General features: G+C 39.8%; 1 protein-coding gene across 1 annotated transcript in view; it reads right to left on the reverse strand.

Annotated features, from left to right (window-relative positions):
* Positions 1-19,776, reverse strand: part of cul1b (cullin 1b) — a 130,114-nt gene that overhangs the window by 66,323 nt on the left and 44,015 nt on the right. The window contains exons 2-3 of the mRNA XM_043690138.2: positions 10,331-10,629; positions 3,113-3,287 (exon numbers count right to left, since the gene is read on the reverse strand). Of these exons, the coding sequence (XP_043546073.1) occupies positions 3,113-3,287; positions 10,331-10,470 (315 nt within the window). The 5' untranslated portion in view covers positions 10,471-10,629. The remainder of the gene's footprint in view (positions 1-3,112; positions 3,288-10,330; positions 10,630-19,776) is intronic.

Here is a 19,776-nt window from a genome sequence, read left to right on the forward strand (position 1 = left end):
TATTCATTAAACTTGCAGATAAGGGACAGGTTTATGGGTTTTTTTTCTTTTTAAATAGCTTCGTCGAATAATCAGTCTGTACAACATTTAAAGAGGTTTCCTCCATTTTTAGAAACAGGTCAGTTTATTCAGATTAGATCTGGCAAGTGGAAAGCTTTAAATTAAAGTAGTAGATGCTAGTTATCTGAAAAAGAAAAGATAGATTAAGACTTTTGAGTTTAACCTGAATCATGAATTTCATGATTAGGACTAAGAGGTCCTTTTTACAGCACCGAATAAGACCAAGCTGGGCAAATCAAAAGAGTACAACATGTAGCAGTATAAAAATTAAATCTATAACTGGGTAACCTGATTATCAAAGAGTTTAATCACTCCCAAGAAAATGTGATTTGTTATTCTGCAGTAAGATGAAAAATATAGACAGCTTATATAATGATTATGGCATTTGACTAACAACTGAAGAATGAGAGGTCTCATCATGGCAAGTTGTGAAATTGCATTGAAAAAGTCTGTAATTTTTGTGACCTGGCACCAAATAAAAAGTTATAATAATGCTATTGACATTTCAGAATCAAACTAGCAAGCCTTCAAGGAATAAACCAGCCACTGCTACCTAGTCTGGATGAATGCAACTCCAGTCCCCTAATATGTGGTTGAATCCCAATACTCTCCAAACAAACATGATTGGACACCAAGGAATGTTTTGTAGTGTTGCCTACAGTCCAAGAATTGTATAGAATATACAATAAAGAAATAGCTAATTGAAAGCTCAGTTATAGTGTGCTGTATTTAGATTCCACACAAATCTCCTCAATGCCAGCTCCCCAATCTCAGCCACTTTCCATTTCCTTTTGTCACCTGGTTTCCTTTTGCAATCTTCTGAGCTCTTTGCATCAAATCACTTACTGAGATAGCAAGTTCTAAATTTTAGTCACTGAGCTAAAATCCTTCAATGCATTTAACAAGCCACATAAGAAACCTGCGCTTCACTTGGGTCAAATACAAGAGTCTCAAAGTCATGGCTTTACATGACATCCGTATTTATGGTAGGAGAATTGATAGCTTCCTGATGATTTTTTTGTGATACAAAAAAATCACCAATTTCTTTAGCCTAGGAAGTGGATTTTTTTTGCTGTTTACAATATAGTATACCTTTATGTTTATCTGACATAGAAAAAAGTCTTGGTGATATACAAACAAGCAGTCACGATCATAATGTACTTTAGGAAAATCTTGTGCTTGTAGACATTATAACTAGCCCGGTAAAAGTTCCAAGAACCATTTTACAGCGCCTTGCGCAGTTTCAAGAATTTCAGATTAGAACCATTGCTTCAATTTCTTTCCCCCAATTAGCATTCATTCGTAATGATTTTACTATTACCATTTTCATCTTCCCGATGTTAATTTTGTTTTCTTTACTTGCCCTATTATCACCTCCTTTCCCCTTTTAATTACTCCAGCCTTAAGATAACATGGTCATTTCAGACTGTAGGGAGTAGTCATCCCTGCCATCTTACAATTCAGCCCAGTCCAGGTATGGATCGAGTGAGGGATACAGGCAAATGGTCAACAGCATGATCAACGAATTTTCAATGGTGAGAGCTAGGAGTTCAAGGATCAAATGCTACTTATAGGTGAGTAATCCTATGAAAAGAGGATTTGTAAAGCTTTTAAGCACAAAGGAAGACAATGGAAAACCATCTTATGCATGGTTTCTCTCATCATATTGCTTAAGTGAGATTTAAAATGGAAGACTCTTACTGCCCTGACGAGGGATGACGAGGACCATAAAGCATGGAGTAAGTAGTAATGGACCCATTCTTAGACAGATGGTAACTAACTTGCAGCATATCTCAGAACATTCCTCTACATTCCCCAGTCCCCCTTACAAACCTCTGTACTTCAAATCATTCTAAATGCTAAAATATTTGCATTATTGCTCACTCTAAAACACGTCATTTAGCATGCCAGGTATACCAGATGCTTTTTGTTTCTATTATAGGTTCCTCACCTCCTGCTAGGGATAAGTAATAATTGGCAAGCCAAAAGCATTCAACTCTTACAAATATTGTTCACTGGCTTCAAACCATTTACAGCCAGTGTTACAAACCTTTAATTCTTTTTGTCTATTTTAAATTTGGGTCTCTTTACACCATTTTCCCCCTTCTTCAAATCTGCCAACTCCCTCTTCTCAAAAACGTATATCCTCTAGGATAATGCTTATCTCACATTCCTCCTTAAAATCCTTTTCTCCAAGCAAATTTTATTCATTCTGCCATAATATTAAAATGGCTCAAAATTGCAGAACGATATCTGATGACTATACCCCTTTTGCATGCCTTTCTGCAGCCTTTAACAAGGTTGATAACACTATCCTCCTCCAAACCTCTTCACTGTCATCCCACTGCAAGGAAATTCACATCTGCTTCAATATTTATGTAATCGTAGCCTAACCATCCCTTGTTATATCTGACCACTCCTATTTCTCTCAGCCTACATGTTGTCCCTTCATGATCTGGAAATAACTGGAATTTCCACATGGACATTGACAAAACTAAGCATTACTTCACTAACCACAACTATTTATAAATTATCCAAATTTTTGCTTACATCTTACTTTGGATGAGCTGAAATCTCCTTTTGGGAAGATCAACGTTTCAGCTCATGTCCTACTGAACTTGCACCGTTTGTCAAGTTTTAAAGTAACACTGACTCTTCCAACATATTATTCCTGATGAAGGGCTTTTGCCCGAAACATGGATTTCGAAGCTCCTTGGATGCTGCCTGAACTACTGTGCTCTTCCAGCACCACTAATCCAGAATCTGGTTTCCAGCATCTGCAGTCATTGTTTTTACCTCTATGTTCCTAGCCAGCCTCTCAAATCTACTCTCCATAAAAACTCTGTCACCTCTGTGCTCACCACAACTGTTGCTCTATTTCAAAATAATCTACATGCAGCTCCAGGCCTCATTAGTCAATAAGTACATCTAAAAGGCTGGCACATCCTCCCAAACTCACCACAAATTATAAATTGACTTTGCAGCCCTGTATGAAAATTTGGGATTTCAGCTTTTTTTAAAATACATTTTGTGCAGAAAACAGCCCTCTTACCTTCAGAAGATTTGTCAAATAATTTTTCAGAAACTCTTTTAGGCGTTTGTAGAGTTCCAGCCCTACAAACTGGGCACCCCCTGGGGTTTGGCCCTTCTGTTTTTTGGCAGCAGCTGTTCCTCCTCCTCGTGCTTGATTTGACTGGTGGACACTGGTACAATAATTATAAACGTGACTGTAGTAGAAGTTAAGGACATGAGAACAAGAGAGTGGCCACACCTTAACAAAATATACAACTTTAACCAGTGAACTTAAATCTGACATACTATGATTACAATTATGTTTGAAATTAAGATCAAATAACAGACTGTAATCCTACATCACCAAAAACATGCTTAAAAACAGATTACATCAATTTCAAAGATCTTAATTCAGTAAACTGAAAATATAACAAATATAAATAATATGGAAAAGTAAACATATTCATCTGATACGTTAGCTATAGAAATTAATTAGATAAAACAATAATAAATTGTTTCCAAATTGCTTACATCTAGCCTTAACTTAATTTGAAATAGCTCATTTCATACAAGTATGCATTTAAAAATTGTTCTCAAATACTTTACTGACATTTTACAGCATACATAACTTTTAAAATAATTACTATCAAGCACATTAGTCAAAGTAATATATATGATCACGAGTGTCTAAAAGGCCAGCCTGATGGATGCATCTTCCAAACAAGTCCTTTTCTATTTTGAAATCCAAGACCAAAAAACTTTGTTTATTTTCCTTCTGAAGCAGGTTTTTAAAAAAAAATTTATTGAACACATCCCTTATTAGAATTAGAATCCCTTCAGTGTGGGAACAGGCCCTTCGGCCCAACAAGTCCACACCGTCCCTCTGAAGAGTAACCCAACCAGACCTATTCCTTTACCCTTTATTGACCCCTAACTAATGCATCTAGCCTACACATTCCTGAACACGATGAGTAATTTAGCATGGCCAGTTCACCTAACCTGCACATCTGTGGATTTGTGGGAGGAAACTGGAGCACCCGGAGGAAGCCCAATCAGAAACCCAAGCATAGAATGTGCAAACTCCACAAAGACAGTCACCCAAGGCTGGAATCAACCCCAGGTCCCTAGCGCTGTGAGGCAGCAGTGCTAACCACTGAGCCACCAGGCCACCCAATGTTTGTGCATATTCTTGCCCACTAAAGACACTTTCATAATCAAAAAGTAGCCAATTATTTGTTACACGTTAAAATAAGCTTCAAAAACAAACAAGTCTTTGAGATAACTTCCAAGGGTACATTAATCTTGTAAACACATTGCCTAAAGTCTCCTACTTATTTCACAACCATCTAATTTCAACTTCATATAGTACATTCAATGCTGTCCATACAACTTAAAATGATCCCAAAACAATTACAGAACTACATGTCAACTTATACCTGAAGATAAAATAACAAACGTTTAGAATATATGGTCACAACAAAGAAGAACAATCAGTATAATTTTAACCTCAATTCATTTAAAAAAAAGTTTCCTTCCTCAATCAGTATTTGCATTTCTGGTACTATTATTTTGAAACATGTTCACTCATCTGTCAAAATCTTCAGAGGAAGGTGTGGAGACTACAAGAATGGGCTCCTGATTCTTCTCACCTAACAATGTGCTAGAGTAAGTTGTAAAACAGCAACAACGTTAAATAGATAGATGCTATTTACATTGGAAATATTCACACACAACCAGGAGGTTTGAAGAATACAAATCCCTTCACTTTAAAATTTGTCAGAAAGCAAACAATGTGAGAGACTATTATGAGAGAAGTCAAATTTACACGTTAAAAAATATTCATTCTCAAATTTTATTAAAAATAGATTGTGGATAAGTGTGATATTCCACAAACACAATCAGTATTTTGCAGCTAGTAAAACTGCATGGCTGGTTATACAGTTATGAAGCCATTAAACATTGAATTACCCCAACCTCACTATCAAACCAGCAGACAAGGGAGGCGCGGTAGTAGTTTGGCGCACCGACCTCTACACCGCTGAGGCCAAACGCCAGCTCGGAGATACCTCCTCCTACTGCCCCCTTGACCATGACCCCACCCCCACCACCAAACCATCATCTCCCAGACCGTCCATAACCTCATCACCTCGGGGGATCTCCCATCCACCGCCTCCAACCTCATAGTCCCACAACCCCGCACCTCCCGCTTCTACCTCCTGCCCAAAATCCACAAACCTGACTGCCCCGGCCGACCCATTGTCTCCGCCTGCTCCTGCCCCACCGAACTCATCTCCGCATACCTTGACACCGTCCTGTCCCCCTTAGTCCAAGAACTCCCCACCTACGTTCGGGACACCACCCATGCCCTCCACCTGCTCCATGATTTTCGCTTCCCCGGTCCCCAACGCCTTATTTTCACCATGGACATCCAGTCCCTGTACACCTCCATCCCCCACCACGAAGGACTCAAAGCCCTCCGTTTCTTTCTTTCCCGCCGTACCAACCAGTACCCTTCCACTGACACCCTCCTTCGACTGACTGAACTGGTCCTCACCCTGAACAACTTCTCTTTCCAATCCTCCCACTTCCTCCAAACGAAAGGAGTAGCCATGGGCACCCGCATGGGCCCCAGCTATGCCTGCCTCTTCGTAGGATATGTGGAACAATCAATCTTCTGCAACTACACTGGCCCCACCCCCCACCTTTTCCTCCGCTACATCGATGACTGTATCGGTGCCGCCTCGTGCTCCCACGAGGAGGTTGAACAGTTCATCACTTCACCAACACCTTCCACCCCGACCTCAAATTCACCTGGACAGTCTCAGATTCCTCCCTCCCCTTCCTCGACCTTTCTATTTCTATCTGAGGCGACTGAATCAACACGGACATCTACTACAAACCGACCGACTCCCACAGCTACCTGGACTACACCTCCTCCCATCCTGCCCCCTGTAAAAACGCCATCCCATTCTCCCAATTCCTTCGACTCCGCCGCATCTGCTCCCAGGAGGACCAGTTCCAAAAACGCACATCCCAGATGGCCTCCTTCTTCAAGGACCGCAATTTCCCCCCCGACGTGGTCGACGATGCCCTCCACCGCATCTCTTCCACTTCCCGCTCCTCCGCCCTTGAATCCCGCCCCTCCAACCGCCAACAGGACAGAACCCCACTGGTCCTCACCTACCACCCCACCAATCTCCATGTACAGCGCATCATCCGCCGTCATTTCCGCTACCTCCAAACGGACCCCACCACCAAGGATATATTTCCCTCCCCTCCCCTATCAGCATTCCGTAAAGACCACTCCCTCCGTGACTCCCTCGTCAGATCCACACCCCCCACCAACCCAACCTCCACTCCCGGCACCTTCCCCTGCAACCGCAGGAGGTGCAAGACTTGCGCCCACACCTCCCCCCTCACCTCCCTCCAAGGCCCCAAAGGAAACTTCCATATCCGCCACAGATTCACCTGCACCTCCACACATATCATCTATTGCATCCTCTGCACCCGATGTGGCCTCCTCTATATTGGGGAGACAGGCCGCCTACTTGCGGAGCGTTTCAGAGAACACCTCTGGGACACCCGGACCAACCAACCCAATCACCTTGTAGCTCAACATTTCAATTCCCCCTCCCAAGGATATGCAGGTCTTTGGACTCCTCCTTCGTCAGACCACAACAAAACGACGGTTGGAGGAAGAACGCCTCATCTTCCGGCTAGGAACCCTCCAACCACAAGGGATGAACTCGGATTTCACCAGTTTCCTCATTTCCCCTCCCCCCACCCTGTCTCAGTCAAATCCATCAAATTCAGCACCGCCTTCCTAACCTGCAATCTTCTTCCCGACCTCTCCGCCCCCACCCCAGTCTGACCTATCACCCTCACCTTGACCTCTTTCCACCTATCACATTTCCAACGCCCCTCCCCCAAGTCCCTCCTCCCTACCTTTTATCTTAGCCTGCTGGACAAACTTTCCTCATTCCTGAAGAAGGGCGTATGCCCGAAACGTCGATTCTCCTGTTCCCTGGATGCTGCCTGACCTGCTGCGCCTTTCCAGCAACACATTTCCAGCTCTGATCTCCAGCATCTGCAGACCTCACTTTCTCCTCAAACATTGAATTACACCTCACTCAAGGTACAACTTGTCCCAGAGTTTCCATAGCAAGACTGAGTGTTGTAGCAGAAGTTCTTGTCAATTCATGACTGCAAGAGAGCATTTCCACTGCTCCCTATGTAGAAGCTTAGATCCACTGACAGCTGTATTCAGCCCATCTAAACTTTTGAAGTTGCTTTCCATTTCAAGAGTAATAACAAGGAAACAACAGGTTCATTATTACTGTCACAGCACAGCACCGCTCTACATTACAAACTGGCGTTAGCATTTGCGATGCTGCCAAAATGCACAAAAAAAAACTCTGGAAGAGCTCGGTCTGTCGGCATCTGTGGAGATGAGAATATTGCAGATGCAACATGTTTAATGCAATTTGAGAAAACTAATGTAACAACCTATCTGGTTGACTGATTGCAGTGGGATGGAGTTAATTTAATGATTCTAACAAGTTACCACAGTAAAGATCGAACAGGTTGACAGTCCAACTGCTTTGTTAATCAATAAGTCCTTTCTTTTCTGTCCACTGCTGAAAAATGTTGTACTCACCGAGGTACAGGCATTACTGCTAGAAAACAGAATACACCCAAATGGAACAGCACAGTTTAAGCAAACACATGAACAACAGGCACAATTTTAAGTAAGAAAAAAAACTCAAGCTCTGCCACAACTTCAGAAAGGCAACCACACTACAATATAGGCAAAAGTGAGGTCTGCAGATGCTGGAAACCAGATGAAGGGCTTTTGCCCGAAATGTCGATTTTCCTGCTCCTCGGATGCTGCCTGACCTGCTGTGCTTTTCCAGCACCACTCTGATCTAAACCACACTACAATGTGTCCATTTCCAATGACTGCTACTGTCAGGGCCAACTACCAATTCCAAACAAACTTGAGAATGTGTATAGGGTACGACCAGATAGGGAAAAGAGTTAAGTTTTGAGGTTTGTGAAACAAGAGGTTCAGCTGAGTATAACTCAGATCAGATAAGAACTTGTAATTAACAATGTGGTGCTGGAGGCAAGGGTAATGGGTTAACAAGGTGAAAAGTATTCATTCTGTGAAGCCAGTTAATAAGGTTAAGAACATTTATTGCGTAACGCCAGATGGCTTAATCTTTGCTATTGACCCCTGCTGATTGTAACAGTCACCCAATCAACATGTATGTTGCCTTATCTGGATGCTCCCCCCTTTACGTGACTATATAATTCATTAAGAATCTGCTGTTCCTGAGAAGACTTGAGAATTCATGTATCTGTGCACATGGGCGATCGTTCTCTCTCCCTCCAGGGTCTGGAATAAAGATGAACGAAGTAAAACTATACTGTGTCTCTGAGCGTTTTGCTTCGACTGAGGCAGGAACAACAATATATTGATGGTATTGTTTGATTAGTACCATAGGACCATGTCCAAAAGAAACTGGGTTGAACCTACATCCATCCCAATTCGCAATGGATGAAAATGAACACTCAAATATTATCCTAATTTGAAGTGGTAATTTCAGCGAGGAAACAAGGACAGTCAATACCAAATACCGTAAATGTCACAACGATGTAGCAACATCTTATGCAGTTCAGATTATAATACACATGAGCACAAATCCCTTAACTCTGCTTTGGTGCACATTATTCCATCATTCACGCACACAATTACCAGGCAATGACTCTTACTGGAGATGATCTAACCACCACATTTTGACATGCAATGGCGCTACCAATCACTCAATCCACCATTATGAGCATTCTGAGGATTACCACTAACCAGAAACCAAGTTGGACTTCCCATATTAATACGGCAGTTACAAGAACTGGTCAGAGGCTAGGAACACTATGCAAGCAATTCATCTCCTGACTCCCCAAACCCTGTACATGATCTATAAGTCAGGGGTTGGATGGAATACTCCCCTCTTGCTTGGATGAGTGCAGTTCCAACAACACTGAAGAAGCTTAGCACCACATTCAAACGTTCAGTCTTTTCGCCTTGGACGCTTAGTACTAACCATATCATAGTACAGGTGCACAATCCTTTGTCCAAAATGCTTGGGACCAGCTGTTTTTCAGAATTCAGAATTTTTCAAATTTCAGAATAAGTGACAGTTTGATGGTGAAATTTTTAAAAATCTTACTGAACAGCAGACTCATTGAGTAATATGGGCCCTGAGACAGAATTAAGGCCTGCCAGTGCTGGGCCACACGCCCCCACGTCACATCTGACAGACACGCATCAAGTGGGTGTGGAGTTTAGTTAACTGTTTGCATGCCAAATAACCTTGTTAATGAGAAAAGAACTTCAGGATTTCGGAGCCTTTTGGATTTTGGATAAAGGGTTGTCTACCTGTCCTGCAAAAATTTGGCAAAGATCCTGAGGCAGAACTTTCAAACCCACGACTCATCAATCTTGAAGGACGAAGACAGCAGATATCTGGGAACACCAATTGCATGTATGCCTACCTACAGCACGTGGAATGCACTGGCTAAGGCAGCATCTCACCACCACCACCACCACCATCTTCTCAAGGGCAACCAGGATAGCTAATAAACACTGGTGCAGCCAGCGAAGCCCACACTGCACAACTGAATTTTAAAAATTAGAGTAAAACAGTGAAGTTTCATTTCCCAGAATCAATAGCAATACAGTTTTTTTTAAATTAAATGTTGTAAACATTTATGTAGACTCTATATCTCGATGTAAATACTTTTACAAGCCTGAAACAAATTTTCCTAAACAAGTACAACCAAGATTTTAACCTGTAGTTGAGATCGAATGAGGATTACTAGAACTTTGAGCCCTCTGGCTCAATTCCCCAAAATCCAGAAAGGTTAACATTTTTCACTATTTGTTAACATTTACAGAAAGCCTTTTTCTTCCATAAACCAGGAGTTCTGAAAAGTTGTTCCTTGTCATTTTATGTTTTAATTAATGTATTACCTTAATTTAATGTTTTACTAATAATGGCTATAAAATATAAACCAGATTGAAACATTCCTTACTTCATAGTACATTTTCTATTACGCAAATGGAATTTTGAGATTTTCAAAAGATATTTACAGAACTCTGCCTCAAGGCATTATGCCATTTTCACATAAATTCTTGTAAGAGAGAAGGTTATAACTGATGCCAGTTATCAAAAATGCTGAACATGTAACAGGATACGTGTATAGTTCCATGTATCTTGATTTTGCCATGCTCTGTCGGGTGTAAACCTGTTGAATGCCAGCTCGAAGGTCATCCCATATCTGATCCAGGCCTATCTGCTTAAGCCCATGAGGATTTTGGCTCTTGTTTGATGACATTTTCTGTTTTCCTTATAGTTTTCTATAGCAAAGTTCACAGCTAATTGAGTTATGCCTCCATGAGTAGTAGTAGTATGGACTCCTTTCAGTTTCTTGCTGTCAACTTCCAACGAACTTTATTTCTGCCAAACTGACTAGATGGAGTTTATCTCATCCAACCTGTAACAAAAACAACAGTTTCAAGTGAGGAAATTATCAAAATTTGTGTTGCTTTTAGGTTATTACAAAAATGTTTTCTCAAGCTGCACTTCAATTATTTTAGAAGACAGAATATTTATATAATTTTATAACAGTAATATTCTGTATTCAATATCTGAAGTTTATAACATTTTGTGAACCACAATGATGCCAGCAAACAACCAGCAACCTTAGTGTTTTAAAATTTAAGCACTATCATAAAGTTTTTTTAAACTGGTCTCAGCTTAAGTCCATACTGTTAATTCAATCATTGATGCTATTTGATGACATCATATTAGGTGCCGATGGTGCTAATACAATACATCAATGCCACGTGTTAAATATTTATAACTATTTTGGACAAATTTAAGGTCTTAATACAATTTGAAGGTTATTCTTAAAATACTTGCATAAGACTAATAATTTACAACATATTGAATTTTGCCAGTCTTCATGAAGATAATCTGAAGTCATGATTAGTTATTCAAATGGATTATTAAGTATGGGCAATTATTTATTCAATCATGGGGTGTGATTTAGGCCAGTGTTCATTTCATTTCCCAGGTGGCCTTGGAGGTGATGCTGCAGTCCATCTGGAGACAACGGACAGTTTGATGCACCGTCAGTGTTGCGAGGAAGGGAGTTCTCAGATTCTAACCCAGCAAGCAAATGGATGTCAATAAAGTTCCAAGTAAGAATATTGTGTGGTTTTGAAAGGAACTTGCAAGTAATGGTGTTCATGTGCTTCTTTTATCCTGCAGGTGGTGGAGAATGCAGATTTGGCAAATGTTGTCAAAAGAGCCTTGGTAAATTGAAGTGAGATGCACAATGGTGGTGGGGGAAGTGAATAGTGAAGGTTGAGTGCTTTGAATAGTGGCAGCTTCAAGTGTTCACTCCTGGCTTGCGCTCGGAAAACAAAGTTATTAATTATGCTGCAGCATGTGTTCTGAATTACCATGAAATGATGGATGATTTGAGTTCTACCTATAGCCTTGCAAAAATAAACTTGGCCTTTAGTGTCCCCAAAGATTGTTAAGAAACTGCTACAACTGCGTGTAAAAAATATTTCATTTAATTGCATTTGAATTTCCACAGGGTTGAGAGAGAGTCAGATTCCTGCAATGATATGTATCCTGGAGAAAGGGAAACAATTATCATTGAGATTGTAAACTAAGATTTCTTTTGACTCTTTTGGTCTCACTCCTTTCTCTCTCTCTCTTCCCCACCTCCCCACTACCTCCCAACTCCCCACCACACCACACCACTCCACCCCACCCCCTCCCCCTCACAACCTTAACTCCAAATTGTCTATTGTCGTTTGACATGTTCAGCTGGACTAATTTAATCACACAGCAGGGGATTCTGTGGAATCAGTTGGGATCTCCTTTCTATATTTCAAATATAGGCCTTCGCTTAAGGGGAATAACTAAAAAAAACAAATTAATAGCAGGAATAAGTCTCGAGCTTGTTCTGCTATTCAATAGGAATAGCTGACGTTGACTACTCCACCAACCCACAATGACATTTCAGTCCCTTGCTAATCAAGAATCTGTCTACTTCCACCTTAAAAATGTACTCTGCTTCCACTACCCTTTCATGAAAAGTTCCAAAGTCATACAATCCTGAGAGGAAAAAAATTTCACACCTCCACTTTAAACTGATGACCTCTAATTTTTAAAATAGTGACATCTAGTTCTATGATTCTCTCACGACAGAAAACATCCTTGCCACATCCACCAATCAAGATGCCCTATGTCACAATCAAAACCCCTCTTACTCTTCCAAACTTGGACGAATACAAGCATTACCTACCCATTTCCTCATAATAAAACTGAGCCATTACAGTTACTAGTCTACAATATCATCACTGAACTGCATCTAATGCATTTACATCACTCTAAGCAAAGATATCAATTCTGTGTGATTAAAGTTACAGTTATGGTGTTGCCAAGTCTGTATAACTAAAGCATAGCCTCTTAACGTTTATATTCTATTCCCCTCACAAAAAAATGGTAAACAGTCAAGGCTTTCATCAAAGCAATTTAAAAAAAAAAGTATCACCTCTCTCTTATTTAGACTGATGTGCCTGCTAGTTGTGAGGAATTTTGTTTAAAGGAAAAAAATACCCAAAGAACTGTGGATGCTGAGAAATCAAACAAAAACAGAAATTGCTGGAAAAACATAGTATGCCTGGCAGAACCTGTGGGGAGAAAGCAGACTTCACATTTCAGGTCAAGTTTCACTTGACAAGTTTACCTAGACATGGTGAAGTGCTTTTTAAAAAAGCCTCCAACTGAATCATTCTTTCCTACATTCATTAATAACAATGACATTGATTGTTCTGAAGATGAAAACTATGCACTATTCTATTCATGCACTTTCTATTTAAAAAAAAGCTGATTTAAAGCTGTGTCTCATCTCTATAGTTTGCCTTTTATTAAAGAGCATTTACATAGTAGATTACGTTTTATTTCAGTCATTAATATGAAATAAGAGTACTTAATGACAATCCCTAGGTCAGATCATCATTTCAATCAAAAAGAGGCAGACAAATTGCTGGGAATACATGGATGGCTTCCTAACTGCAAATAAACTCTTCAGATTCAAATGGCAAAAATCCTAAAATATTTAATATGGAAGTGGAAGGTACAAGTGAAAGATTCATTTGAGCTTTTATAAATGGGAACAGAAACTACGATTTAAGTTTAGGATGTGTATGCACGTTTGTAGTATGTATCGCATACGTGGATACTTTGAAGAAAAGTGTAAAAATGGCTCCTGATTTACCCTCACCACATGGTTTTGTGGAAAAGATAATTTTATATTGCATTAAAAGTGAAACAGTCAATGTGTTTCAGTTAAAATATGACCTACATAATTATTTTCCCTCCCTTGAATCATTCAACAGCTGCTACAAGTCAAATAAATCGTGACACTAATGAAATGCAAGCAGTAGTTCCCACTTCTCACATTGGTCACAGTATGTCCCTCAGTAGTTAGACCCCTAACTGACATCAGCCACTTATGAAGAGAAAGCAATGGATATGCAAAAAAGTTCTGTAATATTGTTAGCAACATATTATAGGCATGTTGGACTATCAATAAAGTAATAGCAACTATTCTAAAAGATCGGCTTTTAGAATAAGAACCAAAGGACTAATAGGCAGTACTGATAAAAAAAACCTCGTCTGACAAGCTTCATTAATTTGTGCCAGGTGAGAGCACACTGTAGAATGTTTGGAAAGCTTCTCAAAGTATATGATTAAGGCAGAAAATTGAATCCATAGAAATTTAGAGTAACAGGACAATATACTGTGCAATTTCAGCATTGAATGGAATGGATAGTGGATGGCAGGACAGATGATGAGCAGAGTGTGTATACTTTCATTCTACGCATGAAGGTTCGACAATGCAATCAATAGTTGGTCAAATTTGTTAATAGCATGAAAAATGTATTAGATACAGGGATTACAACAAAAACAATTTAGACTAATTTTGGCATCAAAATTAGAGATCAAATGATAAATTCTAAGCACTGTACATTAATCAGAAATCAGTGAGAGTTTACAATATATGGGATTCAACTGGCTAAGGGAAACCTACCAACGACTATGGCTTTAATCTTTCCAAGTGGTTGCAAGAAATTCTTGCTGATCTAATATTAGGCTATCTCCTCTGACTGGTGTCATCTCATGTCAATATATTGTTTGATCCCTTTCTTGCTCATAAGCTTTAAATGCAGGAAGATATAATACAATCCTCCATAAATCCGCATGAAACTGCACTTTTTTTTTCCCTGAGCAATTGGTTTTCTTTGAATGCTTAATACCAAAAGTTTAAAACCAGGTGAACACTGCAATCAATATATTTTACGTAGATTTCTTCTCCTGCCTGTTGTTAAACAGAATGTTTTATTCTTCATTTAAGTGCCACTTACATGATTTTTTTTAAGAATGCACAATAAAAAACAGTACAGAAAGCTCACTGCACATTTAATACATAAGGAAGCAGGTGACAACTAGATGTTTCCATCATTCAGAAAACTGATCACTACCATATCCTACAGGGTGAAAATAACTGATCAAAAATGATTGCAACTGCAAAAGAGATTTAAATTTTAATGTGTAGACAGAACACACTGCATGACAAATTGTCTTTTGCTTGTGAAGGATGATGCACACAATAAATCGATCACCTGGCAAAATTATTCTACCAAAAGATTTAAGAATGTTCATCCAACAGCAGAATGCAAGAATTCACATTAATGCTAAACTTCCATTTTTTAAATACTGTAGTTATTTGCCATTGAATCACGTTATAATATTTTGCTAACTTTTATTCAACCCACCAATTCCAAATCTCATTAATGTAACTTTTTTTTAAGATTAGATTAGATTAGATTACTTACAGTGTGGAAACAGGCCCTTCGGCCCAACAAGTCCACACCGCCCCGCCGAAGCGCAACCCACCCATACCCCTACATTTACCCCTTACCTAACACTACAGGCTATTCAGCATGGCCAATTCACCTAACCTGCACATCTTTGGACTGTGGGAGGAAACCGGAGCACCCGGAGGAAACCCACGCAGACACGGGGAGAATGTGCAAACTCCACACAGTCAGTCGCCAGAGGCGGGAATTGAACCCGGGTCTCTAGTGCTGTGAGGCAGCAGTGCTAACCACTGTGCCACCGTGCCGCCCACTTGTGAAAAAAAATGAAAAGATCATTACTTAATTTTCTAATCTACCAAATCATCTTCAATACCTCATTTAGTATGAACTTAATTTTGAGTCTTTTCTATTAACATCCCTAATGCTCCTGAATCGAAGCATCCAGCTCCAACTACTGCCTTCAGCAGACTCTGAATTCATCTCAAAATGCATCCAAATGGTCTCATATCCTGGTATTATCTGTTGCTCTCAGATACCTCTCCTACTTTTCACAAAATATCTTTGACCTCTCAAAGTCCTGATCCTGTAATTCCTGGAATTCCTCCATGTATCTCTAATTATATTGTCAAAACATGTTTACACATATAAATCAGATAAACGCAATTTGCATGTGATACAATCATATTGTTATACTATCCTAATGAAAACAAGATGACTAACACATCATCTGCTCATCGTGCTCGGTGACCCTCATCTCCACTATGTTCTTAATACAAGATCATGTTGATTAGAAAGCTTAAAACCTTGTAAGACCGCCATTATTGCTACTTGACTGAAATTAGAAATATCCTCTTTGGAGCTGCATATTCTTCTTTAACAAATACACATCCAAGTATATTTTAAAGAATTGTCGCTTTTGCATACCATGTTTCATTAACGTGGGGAAAAATATTATCCATGCCTACCTGTAGACACCAATACAAATCAGTACAAACTTCAACTATCTTCTCAGAGGTTTTCATAAGCTTTCATTAGTTCTTCTCCAAATCCCAATCTACTGCACTGGAATTTCTACAATTTTTCTGAACTCTATACAAATGTAGTCTCTCTTTCTCAAAATTATTCTCACATCTCAGTATTATTCCCATGATTACATATAACAATATATATTATATTCTTCACATCACAATGACCAAAAATATACATTAATCCTACTACTGCCTAAATCAGTTGTGTCTGCAAATTATATATCATTTCTTAGTCATGTTTTTTGAGAAAATGTAAAACAAGGTTTTGAGTTGAAATAAATATTTTTATTAGCATAAAAAGTCAGATATAACAAGAGCTACATAAGTGTGCTACAGGCTGGAACACAAGTCAACTACTAAAAACTTTTGAATCAATTTTGATGTGCATTCCCTACTCAATTGGGACAATGTCATGAACATGTGCTCTGAACATGTTGAGCCTTCCTCAACAGTAGTACATATTAGAAAATTGTGGTCGAGTTACCAAAATAACACAAACATGGGTAACATGTCTGCAATATTCAAATGTGCACTCCAGATTGGCAAGGCTCCACATAGGATAAAACAGTCATGAGAAAGACATACAAAACATTTCCTTTTTCCCCACTCCTGGCACTTCTACACATAGTTTTGGCGACAATTACAATACTTGCATCAAAGAGGAACTGTTGTTATTGTGACACTACTATAATGGTCATTCAGCACAATAATGGGAATAAGAACACCAAATTCCAACTGGGCATATGATAATCAGTAGTATTTAATCAGATGAACTTCATTCTTGTAGATTCATGTATCCAAATTTATAACATATCTAGTTATTACAGCACAGTGCATCCAGTAACTCTATTCATATTTAATTATGATGTCATAATTTGAAAAGCAATGGAAAAGGTTCAGTGATGTCATGAGAAGTAGTCCGCACATAAACACTATCCCCATTTAAGACTTATTTACAACTACCTACCCAAAAGTATGGGGTAACAGTGAGATATTAACAATCCACGCAGTTCACTGCTGGTCAGTAATCTGGTGACATGAATCACATAGTTCATTGTATATATCCTCTATCACACAAATAATAATTTGAAGAAGGTATATTACTATCTGAGTGGGATGTATGAACTATAATTATGTGCCAAAAAAACTTACCAAGACTACAAACCTAGGGTCAATGAGTATGTAACATGATGTGACAAAAATGACAGTGGGAGAGCCTTTATGATGCAAGTGACCATGTGAAAAGAAAAATTCTGCAAAACACTCAATTTTATGATACAAAGCCAATAGCCACAAGTAACAGAAAATATACAGCTAAACAATAAAGTTCAAAAGAATTACTGTACATATTAGGAAAACACTTAGAGTCATAAAAATGGACAGTGCAGAAATAGACCCTTCAGTCCAACTCGTCCATGCCGATCAAATATCCTAACTTAATCCAATCACATTTGCCAACACTTTGGCATTTCCCTCTAAACCCTTCCTATTCATAGACCCATCCAGATGCCCTTTAAATGGTGTAATTGTACTAACCTCCACCACTTCCTCTTGCAGCTCATTCCATACAAGCACCACCCTTTACATGAAAAAGTTGCCCCTTTGGTCGCTTTAAAATTTTTCCCCTCTCACCCTAAACCTATGCCCTTTAGTTCTGCACTTTCCACCCACCCACCCCCACCCCTGGTGAAAAGACCTCGTTTATTTACCCTATCCACGCCCCTCATGATTTTGTAAACCTCTATGGTCATTCCTCAGCCTATTCAGCCTCTCCCTGTAGTGGAAATCCTCCAACTCTGGCAACTTTTAAACCTTTTCTGAACCCTTTCAAGTTTCATAACATCCTTCCAATAGGAGGTGGCCAGAATTGCATATAATATTCCAAAAGTGGCCTAACCAATGTCTTGTACAGATGCAACATGACCTTCTACCTCTTGTAGTCAATGCTCCGATCAGTAAAGGCCTTCTTCATTATCCTATCTACCTGCAACTCCACTTTCAAGAAACTATGAACCTGCACTCCAAGGTATCTTGGTTCAGCAATACTCCCCAGGACCTTACCATTAAGCGTATAAGTCCTTCCCTGATTTGCCTTTCCAAAATGCAGCAGCTCACATTTATCTAAATTAAATGCCATCTGCCACTCCAGCCCATTGGCCCATCTGATCAAGACCCCGTTGTACTTTGAGTAACCTTCTTCGCTGTCCACCAAATAAATAGATAAATGTGAAGTGCTGTATTTTGGAAAGGCAAATCAGGGCAGGACTTGGATACTTAATGTTAAGATCCTGGGAAACAAAGACAGCTTGGAGTGCAAGTTCATAGCTCCTTGAAAGTGAAGTCACAGGTAGATAGGATAGCGAATGTGGTATTTAGTATGCTTGCCTTTATTGATCAGTGTATCGAGTAGGAGTTGGGAGGTCATGTTGCAGATGTCGAGGACATTGGTTCGGCCACTTTTGGGATACTGCGTGCAATTCTGGTCACCCTGCTGTAGAAATGATGTTGTGAAACTTGAAAAGGTTCAGAAAAGATTTGCAAGGATGTTGCCAGTACTGGGAGTGTTTGAGCTATCGAGAGATGCTGAATAAGCTTGGGCTTTTTTTCCTGGGAATGTGGGAGCCTGAGGGGTGACCTTCTAGAGGTTTATGAAATCATGAGGGACATAGAAAAGGTGAACAGCCAAGGTCTTTTCGCCAGGGTTGCGGAGTCCAAAACTAGAGGGCATAGGTTCTCTAGTTATTCAGCATTCCCTACACTTTCCAGCCTTGCCCTTCACCCTAACAGGAACACGCTGTCTCTGGTTTCTCGGTTTCTCAGTTTCTCACTTTCTCACTTTTGAAGGTTTCCACTTTCCAGCCATTCATTTATCTGCCCCCAAACAACTTTTGAAAGTTTTTGCCTAATACCATCAAAATTGGCCTTCCTCCAATTTTAGATCAGGTCTATCCTTTTCCTTCACTATTTTAAAACTAATAGAATGATGATCACTGTCCCCCATTGAAACCTCAGTCACTTGCTCTGCCTTTTTTCCCAAGAGAAGGTCAATTTTTGCTCTATTAGGTACCTCCACATATTAGATTAGATTAGATTCCCTACAGTGTGCAAACAGGCCCTTCAGTCCAACCAGTGCATGCCGACCCGTCGAAGAGCGGCCCACCCAGACCCGTTTCCCCTCTGACTAATGCACCTAACACTATGGGCAATTTAGCATGGCTAATTCACCTGCCCTGCACATATTTGGATTGTGGGAGGAAACCAGAGCACCCGGAGGAAACCCACGCAGACACGGGGAGAATGTGCAAACTCCATACAGTCACCCAAGGCTGGAATCGAACCTGGGACCCTGGTGTTGTGAGGCAGCAGTGCTAACCACTGAGCCACCATGCCACCCCAACTGAATCAGGAAATTTTCTTGTACACACTTAAATTCCTCTTGATCCAAGCCCCTAATACTATGGCAGTCCCAGTCTATGTTAGGCAAATTAAAATCCCTACCATTACCACCCTCTCATTCTTGCAGATTATTGAGACCGCCTTACAAATTTACTTCTCGACTTCCTGCTAACTACTTTTTTTTGGGGGGAGAGAGGTCTATAGTACAATCCCAATAAGGTAATCATCCCTTTCTTATTTCTCAGTTTCACCTAACTTCCCTGGTTTTACTCCCTAGAATATCCTCTCTAAGTACAGTCGCAATGTTATCCC

The sequence above is a fragment of the Chiloscyllium plagiosum genome, unplaced genomic scaffold (genome assembly GCF_037043375.1).
Source record: "Chiloscyllium plagiosum isolate Xiang-an unplaced genomic scaffold, Cpla_swu_hap1 HiC_scaffold_5, whole genome shotgun sequence".
Classification (NCBI taxonomy): domain Eukaryota; kingdom Metazoa; phylum Chordata; class Chondrichthyes; order Orectolobiformes; family Hemiscylliidae; genus Chiloscyllium; species Chiloscyllium plagiosum.